The sequence below is a fragment of the Vipera berus genome (assembly GCF_964194415.1).
Source record: "Vipera berus genome assembly, chromosome: Z".
Classification (NCBI taxonomy): domain Eukaryota; kingdom Metazoa; phylum Chordata; class Lepidosauria; order Squamata; family Viperidae; genus Vipera; species Vipera berus.
Window position 1 is genome coordinate 93,963,100 of NC_138205.1, and position 17,547 is coordinate 93,980,646.

The following is a 17,547-nucleotide window of genomic DNA, read 5'->3' on the forward strand; positions in this document are numbered from 1 at the left end:
ATTTATCCTTCAGTTCTATGAAGAAAAAAAAATCTTTTGAAAGTCCAGTGTCTGCATTTTGTTCTTGGAAGTAACTAACTTTGGTGAACCAGCTGAGTATTTGTAGCTTTGTATCTTTCTTCAAATACCTACTTAGAGCAACAATATTGCAAAATCCAAGGGTACCTATATGAAAAGAAAACATCAAACTCACAAGCAGTAAATCACTCAAATGGGGCTGCAGATTGTAGAAGTGCTGTTTCAGAAATGCATAATACTTTGACGAGAAAGCATGTCTAGGTATACGGAGCTGCTTTGGAGATCACACAAGACTTTTAAATGGTTACAGACTAATGAAGTTGCTCTAGAAATTAATGTAAACATTGCAAGTACTTAACATCAAGAAGCTTTCCAGAGATTAATGAAGTTCTCTGAAGTGTTTTTTTTCCCTTTAAAAATGACCAAAGAAAATAACAGGTTTTTATTTCCAGGCTATAAATTGTTTTTAAGTCTAATGAGAGTTGACAGTTCCCCAGGGCTGTACCAATAGCAGTTATTTTATCTTTCCTTCTGGACTATCTGCCATCAGCTAACCTGTAGGAAGAAATTTAGGAAAGAGAGCAGCCAAGAAAATATTAGGATTGGTCTGCCTGCCCTATATAAAAGAGCTAAATAACATACATACATACATACATACATACATACATACATACATATATATATATATATAGAGAGAGAGCGCGCATCGTTTTAGTTTTCTCTTGTGCCATCACTTTGTTGAATGCCTAATTCTCATAGTCCTGTCTTATGTCTAAATATATTTACCTATATTGTATAGCTGTAGTATTATACTTCCCATCTTCTCTATTGGTATCACCTTTTGCACTGGAGACAAATTCCTTGTGTCTAATTACACTTGGCCAATAAAGCAATTCTATTTCTATTCTATTCTACCCCTCCTACTCTACATTATTTCTAGTCTAGATGTACATAAATTTAATACCATTGCTTTTTATATTCCAGAATAGATAGAACAGAATTTCAAACAAATACTGGGTTGGTTGGTTGATTGTTTTCAGAACTCTTAATGTAAGACAAGCTGTTGTAAGAACTTAAGTTCCATGCAATTAATGTAGTTAGGTGGAATTTCTTAATTAATTTTTGTCTTGAAATGTTGATGCCTTTTCTCACACTTACGTGAGAAAGCAGACTGCCCAGAAAACGGCAAGCACCTGTGCTGCTGTTGTCTTGTCTCTTTAAGCTCTTTCCCTGGCCAGCACTGCAACCTTGACTATAAAAGCTGTACTCAAGAGACAGCTGGTTGTGGTGTGTGGGAGACAGTAAGAAGAAGGTATGTTTAAGTAAAGCAGTCTGAAGCAGTTACAAGGAGATAATTTTCTCTGGAATACTCACTAGGAGTAGCAGTACTCACAAGAGATAGTAACTGGAGTTGTAGGAGCAGTAATAGCAGTGAGGAAGAATGGAGTAGTGTTGAGTAGTGATCAATAGCTGTGAATGCTTGTTTATGTGTGTTTGTTGGTAACTTGCTTTGTTGGCCTTTTTATGTTGGAGCCCAGTAAATTAGATATAGTTAAAAGAACTTACGACAATAATTTTGTCTAATGATGCTCACTAGGAACACTAGAACTCACATGGGTGGTAGTTGGAGTTGTAGGAGTAGGATGAGAAAGAATGGAGTAGTGGTGAGTAATAGCTATGAATGCTTGTTTGTGTATATTGTGTAGGGACTTGTTTGTTGTTGGCTCTTTTGTGTTTGGAGCCCAGTAAATTGGGTATAGTTAAAATGTGACAAATTAGAACCATCTTCAGCATTGCTGCTTTATATATCTCAGATATATAAGAAGAAGAATGAAATGATTAGACTAGTAAAGATAGGTATTGAAAGCACAGAATTTAATATTGCATATAGCATCTAAAAACTTAATTAGGGGAGTTTCTTACTGGGTTTTATGTAGTAAATGTAATATGTAATGGAATATATACCTAACTAAATTTCAAAATAATTTTTTCTAGTTTTTTTTTGTTTCAAAATATTGATATCTATTATATGCAGTATATATATTTTATGTATAGTTATATATGACTTAAAAATGCATTTATTTCTTGGGTGTTGCTATACATGATTCCATGTTCTGGTAGATCCTAGATCAGGGGTGTCAAACTGCCGGCCCGCGGGCTGGTTGCATCATACAGAGGCCACACCCAACCCAGCTCTGGCAATGCAAAAAAAGTTGCGATATGTCACGTCATGTGATGCGGCGAGTTTGACATCCGTGTCCTAGAGGTTATGTGGTACATGAATTTGAGTGTAGATAATTTCATTTTTGGCAAAAGCAGCTATGAGATGAGTTAAAAAAAGACATGTAAGATCTTGCTGTATTGTTGGAGGTAAAAAGATTTCATATCTGAATGCGTATTTATAAAACAGATGAGAATGTAATAGCCAATCAAAATCTGAGAGACATTTAGTCTTAGAAATTTAAGTGCTAATTAAATTGATACCATTTTGGGAACTTGAGCCTCTGCAATAACATACAAATTATTGTTTATAAGTGCCCAGAGTCACTGAAAGTAAGTGGGCAGCCATACACACCCTCTAAATAAATCAATAAACTCATATATGTGTAAAAAGCAATTGATTGCATATCTAAACAATATGTGTGGGGAGGTTATATTGAAAGAAATGAATTTCTAGTGTCAAAAATCAGTATCAGTACATCATTAAACATGAAAGCAATATCTTAAAATACAGTACATTCTGTTGGTTATATTTTAAAAAGCTTTTGTCATAAGATTTCCCCCCATATATTGTTAGAAATATTCAGTAGTGTTTTAACTTAATAAATAACAATCTTTCTCTCTCCCCCTCCCCCAACTTCTATCACTAGGAGTCGAAAACTTCAAATCCGAAATATTCCGCCACACTTGCAGTGGGAGGTAGGCATTCATTTTTAAATTTTCAACCTGTTTAAGAGGATAAATTGATGGTATGCCTTTTGCCTACCATCTTGCCTCTTGTATTATCACTTTTTTCTCTTCTGTTAACATACAGAGAATTTGAGAAGAACAGTTTTTTGTTCTTGAGTTGATAATTTGCATCTTTGAAGAACAGAAGCATCCAAATATTTATTTATACTGCCCCCTATTGGACAATTGAAGTTAAATGGAGGCCAATTGGAATTAAATGTTTTCAGAGTTCTAAAGTACAATTCTAGGTGAACAGTAACCTTTTGATTTATTCCCTCTTTAAAGGCTCATTAGTGCTTTCATGATCTTTAGCAACATGAACATTGTGATGGAATTTGTATAATTAATCTTTTGTCTCTAAATATTTTCAAAGCACCATGCTGGCTAGAAATTTTATAAAATCAAGATAGCAATTATCCCAAGAATATGAGGATTCCTTTCTATTTGTGCCTCTCCCCGATATAATTTGTAAAATTTATATTTGTTTGCCTAAATAATTTATTTGATAGGTTTTGGATGTTGAAGAGCTGTAGAATATTTTTTTATTTATCAAAAATAGTACTTATCTCTATTATCCCCCACTTTCCCCCATTTTTAGAGAGATTGTACACTAGTGTAATAATAATAGAGTGATATCTTAGTTGTGTAGTAAAAATAAAATATTTAAAATGTCTGGGGAAAAATTAGAAATTTTCATATAATGGTGGTAACACATTGGAGCAGTTGCCATAAAAGCATTCTTACAGAAAAAAAGATAAAATTAGTTTGATAGAGTGGGAAATGAATTAAATTGAGATGAAAGAAAGTTCATAAAGTAAAGTTAGTGTACATATAGATTAACTAAATATAGGCAGGTAAGTAACTAGGTAAGCTGGTGCCTCAGCTAAAGCTTGCATGCAGAAGTATGATTTTTTACTGACAGACTAATTTTAAAATGCATGAAATTTTAAGAGGTTGTGTATATAAATTCCATACACATACACCCACCCTCTAAATAATTGGTTGTAATACTAAGAATTAAAATCTGTTAATTCTTACAGATTTGAAATAAATAAACCATATACCATAATATACTTTAAATAATATACTTTAAATATGGTGTGTTGAACAAATCAGGGCTCATAAAGAGCTACCAAATTTGTATGCTTGTGATTTGTTTACTGGACAAAATTTCAAGATTCCCCAATTTGATCCTGAATACCCAATGCCTACGTTGAGAGAAATGCCGTATTTTTCGGACCATAAGACGCACTTTTTCCCCCAAAAGTGGGGGGGGAAACGAGGGTGCGTCTTATGGTCTGAAGGTGATCCGTATGGCCAGCCCCAACCTCTGCAAGTGGAAAGCAAGGGAGATTGTCAGGAGCACGAATCGGCACGTGTTGAGAAACGCCGATCTCACGCTCCTGCACTCTCCCTCGCTCGGTTTCAGCTTCCCTTGCTACAAGAGAAAGCAGGCTGAAACGGAGTGAGGGAGATTGCCAGGAATGCGAATTGGCTGATCTCGAGCTGCTGCAATCTGCCTCATTTCAGCCTGCTTTCTCTTGTAGCAAGGGAAGCTGAAACCGAGCGAGGGAGTTTGCAGGAGCATGAGATCGGCCGATTCGCATTTCTGGCAATCTCCCTCAGTCCGTTTCAGCTTGCTTTCTGCAAGAGAAAGCCCGGCTGCAGGGCCGCCTCCGCGGGTACTGCTCTAATGCAGAGAGGGAAGGACAAAGAGGGAGGGAAGGAAGGAAGGGACAATGGGAGAGGGAGGGAGAGAAAGACAGAGAGAGAGAGAAGGAGAAAGAATTTTTTTTCTTGTTTTCCTGCTCTAAAAACTGGGTGCGTCTTATGGTCCGAAAAATACGGTAGCTCTGGGCAGCAATGCTTCCAACTTCATGATGTTTATAGTCTAATTTATTCATGTAGCATAGTTTGTATGATGCTAGTAATCAGTATAGACAAATTTTGTACAAGGTGCTTAAAAGTTCGTGAATTGTTTAGAATTTTCAATATTTTTGCATAAATGTGACCTCAAACATCTATTTTCCACATAAGTTCTGAAAGTAGATAAAGAGAATACAGTTAAACAAATTGGGGTTGCAAATTCTTAAACAGCTACATGAGAAACTAGTCTGTGACTACAGGGAAACATTTCAGTTACTGGAAAAAAAGCAAAAGATAGTGCAACTAGTTCTTAAATTCAAGGGTATTTTTTTAATATGGGCATATAGCATGTTAAATTACTTGCTTATAAATAGAACATTGGTGTTATTTGTTCATTTTCTTTATGTAGAACTCACATGAAGAACACACAGTAGCAAAGATACTGAAAAACTGAGGAAATCCAAAAAGGCTGTTTTATTTTCACAGAACTATATATTTGATTTCAATGCTTAGAAATATTAATATAGTATTTGCTTAGATGGCTCTTTGTTAAAGATTATTATGGATTTTGAGTGGGTATAGGGTAACACTGTTTATAATACTGTATGACTTGGCTTTTAGTGTCTGATGAATGAAAGCCTATAGTATAAAAACTGCAGCCTTTTGTGTGCAAGAAAGGCATCTTGTGTTATAACAAGAGGAGGAGACCCCAGTTAGACAAAGGCTAGAGTTCCTACATAAAAAAGGAATACATTATTTTCTAACTATAGTAAATGTTCATACAAACAAATTTTTCTGTTCAGTTGCTCATCAAGATTGCTATCTCACTACTAGCTTGGCTAGAAATTCTCTTATTGCCCAATAAGGCTACATGTGAAGATTGAGAGGCAGATGAACAATTTAGAAAGAATTGGTTTGTTTTTAGAGAAAAATTAAAGGACTTGATTTTTTATGAATATAAAAGTAAAATGTATTGCACTTGATAAAATCAAAAAGGAACTGGAAGTACCGGTAATTATAAAAATGTAAAAAATGCCTGGTAAGTAAGAAAGCTAGAATATAAATGCAAATGTTTCTCATGCTTTTCTTGGATTTATTCGTGTATATTGATTTAAGAAGTAAAATCATTATTGGAGTGTGAGATCAGAACTACAATGGTTATAGTTTGAGTATAAACTCCTTGGTTATTTTTCTTTATTTTGTTTTTGTGTTCAATTTATAGTGATTTTGCCTTTATAGAATGCTGGTCATATTGGAAATTATTTTCATATTTACTGATGAAAAGTATGTCTGTTTATAAACTCATTGCATTCAGTTTCTTCCCCCCCCCCACAAAGAAAGAATATAAGAATCATGATGGAGTAAGCCAATATTAAAGATTAATATTAAAAGGAAGGTGTATTTTCTTGTGTTAAAACTGATTCAAAAATAATGGTTGGATACAGGTTTAAATTTGCATCCCATTGACTTTGGGTGTTTGTTCTAGACATGAATTAAGTGTTCATCTAACCAACTGTTTTCTTCCTTTGAAGAAGTGGGTTACAAAACTCACTAACCAGTAGGCATATGATTTTTCATTTCTTCTGCTCTCAAAAAATAATTTAGCTTAAAAGTATGTTTATTATATTTCATGTTTTAGCAATCAGTTTCCAGGCATCAGGAAAGATGCTTTCAATAAGTTAAAAAAAGTTTGTTGGGATAAATATATCCAATAAAGTCCCTTCTACATAAACCTTATTTGTTGTAAAAGGGAGCTAGGTGAATTCTTATTTAAAATGAATGAAGAGAACCTAATCCTGCCGCAGAGAACGCTTCTATGTCTGTCTCTGTCTGTGAAGCATTTAAGTCATAATAAAATTGCTAGCTATTGTAAATTTTGAAAATAATTATAACTACTGATTAAGTGCTGTCTAACTCGAAAAGTTACATTCCAGAATATGCAAGGAATTCTTCAGTCTATTGAAGTTAAAAAAAATAATCACTTGTTTTTTTCCTTCCCCCCTCACATTAACTCAATTCAGGTTACTTTACAAAAAACATTCCTGTAAATATTATATATAAATTGTAAACACCTCTACATTTATTTTTAAAAATCTTATGTATAAATTTTTACCAGTAAGAGCAGTCGAGCAACCTAGAACTAAGGAGAAACTTCCTGACAGTCAGAACAGTTTACCAGTGGAACAACCTGCCTCCAGAAGCTGTGAATGCTCCAACACTGGAAATTTTTAAGAAGAGACTGGACAGCCATTTGTCCAAAATGATACAGTGATTTGTGCCTGAGCAGGGGGTTGGACTAGATGACCTCCAAGGTCCCTTCCAACATTATTATTATTATTATTATTGTTGTTGTTGTTAAATAATAATAATAATAATAATAATAAATAATACTGCATTTATCTGAGTCAACCATTTTTCTAAATAAGCATGGTTTTATTTTGATTTTGAGGAAGATTATAGTAATTAGAAAGTCTATTTCAATATGTGCTGATTTAAGTCTGGAGCCTACTTTTTCCCCCGTGGTGATTTTGCAATGAAGAAATGTAATTTTAATTATAATTGTTCAATTGTATGCAACATATTGCAGTTTACTCTGAAACCTTGCCATCTCTTTAATTTTGTTTGTATCTTGACTAGGATAAAGTATTATTCAGTATGTATTTAAAACAAAAGTATGATGAACTGTTACAGATATAATCTAATTCTCTATATATCTACTCACAAATAACTCCATACAATTTGCTATTAATGGATTCATTTCATTCCTAGGGATCAAACTAAATGTGGAAGTTTCACATTCAGAAATAAAGAGTATGAAACCTTGGAAAAACCTATGTTAATAACTTTGTAAGACATAAACATAATTGGGATTTTTGTTTTTCCTTTTTTATATATTATGCTGAAAGATTATTATATAAATTTGTATAACTTGTGTAAAGTTTACATTGTACTTTGTTTCTTTTTAATAGGTCCTGGACGGTTTGCTGGCACAGTATGGAACTGTGGAAAACTGTGAGCAAGGTGGTGTAATATTCATATAGTTTGTTTAAAGGAAATGATCAAAGGAAGTTTTAATTTATTTTTTTCGATACATCCTTTTTTGTTCTAGTGAATACTGACACAGAGACTGCAGTAGTAAATGTAACATACGCCAATAAGGACCAGGCCAGGCAGTAAGTCCTCATTTATTTATTTTTAGTTTTTTTCCTACCTTTAAAATAGTTTTTCTCTTATGTATTAATATTTGATACAGTCTCTTATTTGTCTTTTATTTTATATTTACTTTTAAAAATCAAAATACTAAGGTTACACTCTTCATCCAACTGCTTATGTTAGCCTGCATAGTTGGGTTACCTTTTGAATAGGAACATATCTAGTTGCACTGTAGAATTTCACTTGTAAACTTTTATGAGGGAGTAAGGTGATTTAACATCAAACAGTTCCCTCATTAATTGGTGTATTTGGTTTCCTGAAGTCTCTGACCAGATGTCCTCTTGAGAAGAGTGATCTGTGCAAGTGAAAAATGCCCAGATTGAAGACAACTATAGAAGGATTTGAATCTGGAACACTCATTTAATTTCTTTTTAATAGTAAGAAAAGCCAAACTTTGGGAAGATTATAATGTTTTAAAGGGATTGAAAGCTGTTGGCGTTTATCTAAACTGAGGTATTCCTTCTGGTTTATATAATATACCTTCCATACACCCACACACATTCCAGTTTTACCCCTATTTACCCCTGGGTTTACTGTACTTTATTATTATTTTTAGATGCAAGTCTTTTTCGGTTTTTAGTTAAGTATTTCAAGACTGCAGAATTGGAAGCAACGAAACCTTCATCTGAGTAGTCCCTGACAATTTATTAGATCAAAAAAGATTCAGTGTGACATATAAAATTAAAAACATTATAAAATCAAACCATAAAAATAAATGCAGAAATATCAACATTTTGGAGAGGTGTAGAAGTTGCAAAATCATACATCGTTTATCAGTGGGTTTGCTATTTTATGTCTGCAATGGTTTATTGAAAATTTGGTGTAATTTGTATTTTAAAATCTCCTGCCAAAGATGCACACATTAACAGAGGAATTGGACTTCTACTAGGTATAGCAGGTTGTACAGTCTTGTATAAAATGACCACAGTTCAGAATTGCCTGTCACTCTATTATAAGCAAATTCTGCAGTAGTAGGCACCAGTAAAAGTTTGATCTGTCTAAATGCCCTGCCCTATTCTTGCTAAGTTGAGAATACTTGCTTAAAATCATGGTGCCATATACATGTGAGGAATCACATTTTATGGTATACAGATAGTCCTCAACTTACTAGTGCTTGTTCAGTGAACATTTGAAATTATGGCAGTACTGAACAAAGGGACTTGATCCCAGCTTGAAGTTATGGCTGAAATAAAACCCAATCACATGACTGTGGAATGCTGCAATTGAGCATAAATATAGTCATGTTGCTGAGTATCCAGAGTGCGGTCATGTGAACACTGGGTGAGTGAAAAATCTGCTGGAACGTTAAATCCAGGTTGCAATTCCCCCAATTTCTGAATTGAAGAAGCTTCTTCAATGGAGAAGCGAAACATTTTCAAAGCACCAAGAATGTCCAGATGCTTTTGGAAAAAAATACTATGACCTGGATGATTGAGAATATCTGCAAAGCCCCCTTTTTCTTAAACGCTAAGTGGCCATAAATCAAGGGTGTATAGCCTTTATAATATTAGAGTATTATTGGCGATAAACAGTTGCAGAAAGTATACATTAACTTTAAAAAATGTGATATTGACTCAACATTGCATCAAAGAATACCATAAAATTACAAATAGTGATGTGTAAAATAGTTACACATATATTCACTTTTACTGCTTGGATTTTTTTCCCCACCAATTTTATTACTTGTAATATTTTGATATCTACGTTTGCTTGGTAAATCTATTAAAATGGAATTCTGTGCCACCTAGTGGCTAACTGAAAATAATAACTTTTTTTTTCTTCTATATGGTTCTCTACACATTCACACTTGCTTTTCCTCAACCATTTAATGCAATTAACAATTTTCAAAGAGCCCTTTTAGAAGTAAGGTTCCTAGAATTGTGTGTTGTAAGAGTTGGATGAACAATGTAGTATCAGATCATTTCCCTACAAGGAACAGTTTGCCTATTGAAAGATTATTTAGTACAGTGGCCTGCCACCTTTTGGGCACCAGTTAATGGTTCCATAGAAAAAGGTTTTCCTGGGGGCAGGAGGAGACGTGGTTTTGCATGCTGCCTGCATCCCATGGATAGGGCTTCTCTGGTTTGCACAGTCCAGTTGCTGGCATGCCACGGACCAGTGCCAGTCTATGGACTGGGAGTTGGGGACCCCTGCTTTAGTAGGCCTTGCTTTCAGTACATGTCACTCACAAGGGTGCAGTTTTGAAGTAAGCTGCTGCATATATATAAAAGCACATTGTATTTGTTTCATTCCAAATCCATTGTGGTGGTGTTTAGAGCCAAAGATGTTAGAATTGTGTCAATGTCCCAATATTTCTGGACCTGACTGTGTATACACACACACACACACACACACACATACACACACATACACACACACACATATAAAGGGTATAAAAACCCACTCCCTACATGTGCTCAGTCCTTTTTTTCTGCCAGCCACCTTCCTGTCTGGTTCTCGTCTTTAATAAACTACAAACCTACTTCCTAAAGATGTTAGAATTGTGTCGAATATACACACACACACACACACACAAACACACACACATATATACACACACACACACATAAAGGTAAAGGTAAAGGTTCCCCCGCACATGCGTGCTAGTCGTTTCCGACTCTAGGGGCCGGTGCTCATCTCCGTTTCAAAGCCGAAGAGCCAGCGCTTGTCCGAGGACGTCTCCGTGGTCATGTGGCCGGCATGACTAGACGCCAAAGGCGCACGGAACGCTGTTACCTTCCCACCGTAGTGGTCCCTATTTTTCTACTTGCATTTTTACGTGCTTTCGAACCCACTCCCTACATGTGCTCAGTCCTTTTTTTCTGCCAGCCACCTTCCTGTCTGGTTCTCGTCTTTAATAAACTACAAACTAGTAGTCTTTAATAAACTACACATATATATATACACACATATATACACACAAACATACACACACACACATACACACACAGGTGCATGCCCATGCATGTGGATTAAAACTTTAATACTGAATACAATATTCACAGATATTTAATGAATTTTTTGTAGTGTACTATTTTGCAATGATTTTAAAGTCACAACTATTTTCCTAAATTCACTTTTCATATAAGAAAAGGTGAACTAGCTGTTTGGTTAATTAGGTTTCAAGTATACCGTGGTGTGTTTTTTTTAATGTTACAAATTGGTCAGTACTAACCAATTGATAATTTAAATTAATTTATACATTATTGTAATTAGATATTTGCCTAAGTGAGTAACACTTGCCTCCAGGCTGCCAGGTGCAGTTCATGAACAGCTGCATGTAAGTAGAAAAAGGGAGAAAGAGCAAGTTTGCCAAGTCAGATTGGCTGTTTGCCCTTCAAAAGAATGAAAATAAGGATGCTTTCACTGCTGTATTTAATCCTCTCATCTGAGGTGAGTTTGGTATGAGTAAGGGATTAACGTTATAATATATTGCTATACTGATTCAAAAATGAGTAATGGAGGAAACAGGAATTGTTCTGTTAGGAAGACAAATGGTTTAAATAGATGCATGATAATATAAATGGGGAACTCAATAAGAAATTCATGTTTTGAGTTGACAGATGTTGGATTAGATATTTTAATTGTAAAATAGGCTTTTCTAAAACTTGGTTATTTGGGGAAGGCAGAGCAGGAAAAAAGATCTTTCCTATTCATGCAGGATTTGTAGTTTGTAGTTTTAAAAGGCAAAGGCTTTATTTAAGAGCAGGCAATAAAACCTTACCTTCAGATTTGGGGTCTGAACAGTCATATAATATGAAGGAAAAAGCAGAAAGAGAAGAATAATAATAATTATTATAATAATAATAATTGGGATTGGCAACTCTGCTGATAAGTGTTGTTTCTTTGTGAAAGATGATCTTCTCCAACTTACAACATGAGTTATGTAGTTGTCAAGTATATTACCCAAGGTTGTTAAGCATGATCACATAACCACAACTTGTGAGTTATTGCTGGCTTCCCCATTGACTTTGCTTGTTGGAAGCCAGCTGTGAAAGTCACAAATGGTGATCATATATGGTTTGGGGGACACTTCAGATGTCCCAAATGTGCACCAATTGCTGAGTGCCTGAACCACAACCAGAGGGATATTGCAACCATTCTAAGTTCAAGTACCAGTTGTAAACCTGTTTTTTAAGCTCTGTTGTAAATTCAAATGATCATTAAATAGGACAGTTATTGAGGATTACCTATACTTGGAATTTGAATTTCTTGAGCATGCTGGAGAATGGGATCCAGCCCAAAGTCCAGTTCTTTTCCTTCTACTTGTAGTGTCATAAATTAGGACAAGAGTCCTTCCTCTTATCATGTTGTCTATCTGCCAATGATAAGCAGTTTTAAGTTTCCAGCCAATCACATCTTCATTTGCCAGAGGGCTCTTTTTTGGCAATTTCTGCCTATCTATAAAGAGAAAGGAGTTAAATGTGGCTCTTCAAAAGCCAACAGTCAAAACACTTTAGAACTGGAAACACTTTCAGATGCTGGCTTCTAAAGTACTTTTTGCTCTAGGGAAATAAAAAAAAGGCAGAACTTCAGAGAAATTGTGCTTCAAGTTGCTATTAATGCTGCTTTCGAGTCATCTTAAGGTGTTTCCCCATGAGGAAGGAAGGAGATAATATTTTAGGCATAAAGAGAAGGGTTATTTATGACCTCATGAGCCAGATGGGACAGCTTACCATTCCCAATGAAATGCTATACCATAATTGATTGGCTGTTCTGCTGCTTCATCTGCAACAACTTACTTTCTTTGTAAACTTATACAGAGCAATAGAAAAATTGAACGGATTCCAGCTTGAAAACTATTCATTAAAAGTTGCATATATCCCTGATGAAATGGCAGCCCAACCACCACCTCAGCAGCATCCTCAAGGTAGACGTGGATTTGGGCAGAGAGGTCCCCCTAGACAAGGTTCACCAGGTGCAGCAACAAGACAGAAACCACAGTCTGATGTTCCATTACGGATACTTGTTCCAACCCAGTTCGTAGGAGCTATTATTGGAAAAGAAGGGGCCACAATCAGAAACATCACAAAGCAGACACAGTCAAAGTAAGTCACTATGTGAAGTTTAACAAACTTAATTGAGGTAGGGTTTTTTTTAAAACATTTTTAAAAGTGAATTCAGTATGATATTTTAATATATACTTTCACTTCTTTTAAGAAAGATTTTTTTAAAAATAAAAAAATAGACTTCTGTTAGTTGAAACCAAGTTCAGGTAGAATCTTGAAAGAATAGTCAATTTGTGAAATGAGGATGGAAGAGATGCATTTGTATGAATAAGAGAAGCATGGATGTTTGTAAAATGTTTCCAGTTATCAAAACTATAATCTGGCAGAATGGAGTCTGCATAAGGCCAATATGAAGAGGTAGTATTTTTGCATTGAACAATGTCCAATGAAGACTTTGCATTTCATTGTACTATTGCTGTATTGTCCTTGTTCAAGCAAGTAAAACTGAAGCCTGTTTTTCTAGCTGTATTCACTGATTGCAGGTTTTGCACTTTATTGATTATTTCGACATCCATTTTTGAGTGAATTTTTAGGATTGTTTAAAAGCCAAGCATAACATCCTGTTCTTCACTGAACCAAAATGTGTTCTTCAGTCACACAGAGTGGTAGGTCTGAAAGTGACCCTGAATTAATGTAGTTCTAGAAGTGGAGTACGACAAGTATTCAGATGGATGGCAAGCAGTTGATCAAGGCTTGATTTTCTATGTTAGCACTACAAGGAGAGAAAAGAGTTTGAAATTTTGCAAGTCCCAAGGCAGGGAAAATATAGAAATTGTTGTTCTGTATATATTAAATAATGGGTGAATATGAGTTATTGTGGCTGATCTTTAAAAAGGTAAGTATAATAGGTCATTTGAAAGCTACAGGGCTTTCAGATAGGGAAGCTGAAAAAAAATATCCCAGAATACAATACTGACAAATCATTTCCATGGAACCAAGCTTATTTTAATAGAGACTATGTCTAAAATTTGATTGGATTAAAATATATACAAATTACTGTCTTGAGGACTCAAAGGAGCTTTTTGATGAGAAACATCTTCTGTATAAACATTAATCTTAGGGCAGATGCAGGCTAAATGAAGTTAGGCAACAAGACCAAATGGATTGAACTGAATGTATCACAATTTGGTTCCATTTGGTTTATTTTCATAGGACTCAGATTTTGAAACTCACAAATATTTTGAGATTTTTCCCCTCTTTTCAGGATTGATATTCATCGTAAAGAAAATGCAGGAGCTGCTGAAAAACCAATCACAATCCATTCTACTCCAGAAGGATGCTCAACTGCTTGTAAAATTATCATGGAAATAATGCAAAAGGAAGCTCAGGACACTAAATTGTGAGTAAAAATGTTTTTGCTTGCCTGCCTGCCTGCCTGCCTGCCTGCCTATCTATCTATCTATCTATCTATCTATCTATCTATCTATCTATCTATCTATCTATCTATCTAATACTTAAGTATGGCAAACATATACAAAGGAATATTACATCTTAATCCTGTCCATATATGTTGAAAAAATAGACAAAAGAGGGATATCTCTCTCTCTCTCTCTCTCTCTCTCTCTCTCTCTCTCTCTCATCTATCATCTATCTCTCTCATCTATCTCAAATACTTAAGTATGGCAAACATATACAAAGGAATATTACATCTTAATCCTGTCTATATATATATTGAAAAAATAGACAAAAGAGGAAGATAAGTTAGCTATTTCTTAAGCATATTTTGTACAGTTAAAATATAGAGATAGATGTAAATACTCATGTGAAAAAATGATGCCAGAATTTCAAGCAAATTTCTTAACATTTCAAACTAGCAAATGAAATACATATGAGCAAAGAGTGCTTCTCAATATTTTTATCAATCATAATTTAAATAGTATCCAAAAGTCATCTCAACTGTTGTATAAATTGAACAGTAACAGTTGAAACACGATGGAAGTTTTAATAATAGTTGAAATTACTGCAACTAACCACAGTATGAGGCTTTCATTTCTAACATCTCTGTTAATTCAGTAGTAAAAGGCATCAGTTATAATCAAACAGCTCATCTAGTTATTGTGGGATAGTACTAAACATATTCTGTTCTTTCCTAAACTGTGATAAGATGGTGTCCCCAACCCCTGATCCGTGGACCGGCAGCAGGCCACGGAACACATGACCTTCTCCCTCCCCCCCGGTCCGTGAAAAAACTTCTTCACGGAACTGGTCCCCGGTGCCCAAAAGTTGGGGGGGCCCTGTCCTAAGCAGATTATGATTACTGAATATAAAAGAAGTCTATTATTAGAGATAGGAAATATTATGAAAAGCAAATGATAAATTTTCTCTCCCTGGAAATATAAGCAATCTGATTGAACTAAGAAATAAATTGCTTTAGAGTTCAATTATGAGAAAACCCATTCTAACTATAATAGAAAAACTGTAGTATATTTCCAGCAAACAAATATCTTTAAAATTAAGCCTTATTTCAAACATATTCCTGAGTAAGAAATCAGTATTTTAGTCCAGAGCCTTCTAAATCTCAGTGGGTTACTATTTTACTATTCAAATCTATCAGTTTCATATAGAATAAAGTTTTCATTGATATTACACACTTATTAGAGGTACCCTTAAGGTATCCAGAATGCCATTTGTATGAGGAATGTAATACTCTAGATAAACTTACATTTAGAAAACGTAAAATTATACTAGCTGTACATAGCAATATATTCAAAGCAATTTGGAAATGATGGGTTTAAAGCTTCAACTTTTATTCTTGAGGAAATTTAATTTTCCTACATAGTTTGAGAATTTCTTGCTTATATAATAAACTTTACAAACTTGATCATAGAAAAATGACTCTGCTTCTTAATTTGTGGTTGATAAATTATGTGACTTTTATTTATACACATGTCTGGAATGTTTACAGCACAGACGACATTCCCTTGAAGATACTGGCACATAATAATTTTGTTGGCCGACTCATTGGTAAAGAGGGACGGAATTTGAAAAAAATTGAACAGGATACTGACACTAAAATCACAATATCTCCGTAAGTATTTAGTCTTTTAAGGAAGAATATAACAAGTCAATCTTGATATACTTCTTAGAACTACTAATTGCCAGCAGGGCTTTAGGAAAAAAAGTATTAACTGCATTCACAGAGTTACTAATTCCATTAGGTTATGTCTATGCGATAATCAATATATTTTCTTTGCATAGAAATGTCATCTGTTACATCATAAACTTATTTTTATGCACATAAATGCAAATAAAGATTATGACATATATATTAGTTTCTCAGGTATGCAGTTCAATATATTGCTAAGCACATTTGATTTGTGCTTAGATTGTAAGCCGCCCTGAGTCTTCGGAGAAGGGCGGGATATAAATGGGATTAAAATAAATAAATAATAAAAATATTGCATTTGAAAAATGTTACAGAATTCCCAAGGGATATTAATGTTTCCAATGCAGTGCATTCTATTGTCTCTAAATTTGACTAGAATTCATAACATACTCATTTGTATATTATCAAGTTTCATATTTTTCATTACTACTTTTTAATATGGAAGTTTTTTGCACTAGTTTGGAGTTTCTAAAGCTTTTAATCTTGGGTTACTTCAACTTCCATGTTCTGAGGAAGGCTCTTATGAATTCATAGCCTCCATAGGGATCATGGAGTTTATTGCAGGTAATTCCATCCCTGCAACACATGGCAAGGCACAATGGAGCTGGTCTTTACTTCAGACCAGATGAGATGTTATCTGAAGATGAAGGACATTGACATTTTATTGTGGTCAGATCACTTCCTTATCAAATTGCAGATGAAAAGATCAGAACTTTTGCATGGAAGTCAGGCCCTTTAGAATAGTGTACTGCAAATGGATTCAGAAGAATTCCGGAAAGCACTTGAAGATTTTCCTGGCCACCTGGCAAAAAGTTCCAATGAGCACCTAGCCAGTTTCTGTAACCTAGGGAAGAAAAAAATGTGCTGGATGAAGTTGCTCCAGTAAGGCCTTTTCCTAGTTTCTGATTCCAAGCAGATCTTTATTTTCCATGGAGTTGTGGGAAATGAAATGACTGAAAAGATACCTAGTATGATGGTGGTAGAAAAATCAGAAGTGAATGTAATGGAATAGATCACTTTTGAGCTTTCCATGGTAGTGATAAAAGTGGCAAATCCACTATTGTACCTGCATATTCTTGTAACATGGACCTTTTGGAAGAAAGAAAAGCAGACAAAACACATACAGGTTCAAAGAAAAATTTTTGTAATGACAGTTATTCATACCTGCTCTGAGCTGATTATTGGAGATAAAGGTATAGGTTGCCTCATTTAGCAACTACAGTTGGAATTGGCAACTCTGTCACTAAGTGAAGCAGTTGCTAAGTGAGAGATCACATGACCACATTTTACTTTCTTGAAAATGACAAGAGTACTAAAGTTTCACACCTTAGCTTTTGTTTGCTTCCTAATTATTCTCCTGTCCTTTAGAATGTTTACCCCCACAGA

The 17,547-nt window shown here is 34.7% G+C and overlaps 1 protein-coding gene across 1 annotated transcript in view; it reads left to right on the plus strand.

Annotated features, from left to right (window-relative positions):
• IGF2BP3 (insulin like growth factor 2 mRNA binding protein 3) overlaps window positions 1-17,547 on the plus strand; it is a 61,896-nt gene that overhangs the window by 22,899 nt on the left and 21,450 nt on the right. Inside the window, 7 exon segments of the mRNA XM_081344157.1 lie at window positions 2,889-2,937; window positions 7,803-7,862; window positions 7,865-7,924; window positions 7,927-8,006; window positions 12,810-13,094; window positions 14,260-14,394; window positions 15,961-16,083. Of these exon segments, the coding sequence (XP_081200283.1) occupies window positions 2,889-2,937; window positions 7,803-7,862; window positions 7,865-7,924; window positions 7,927-8,006; window positions 12,810-13,094; window positions 14,260-14,394; window positions 15,961-16,083 (792 nt within the window).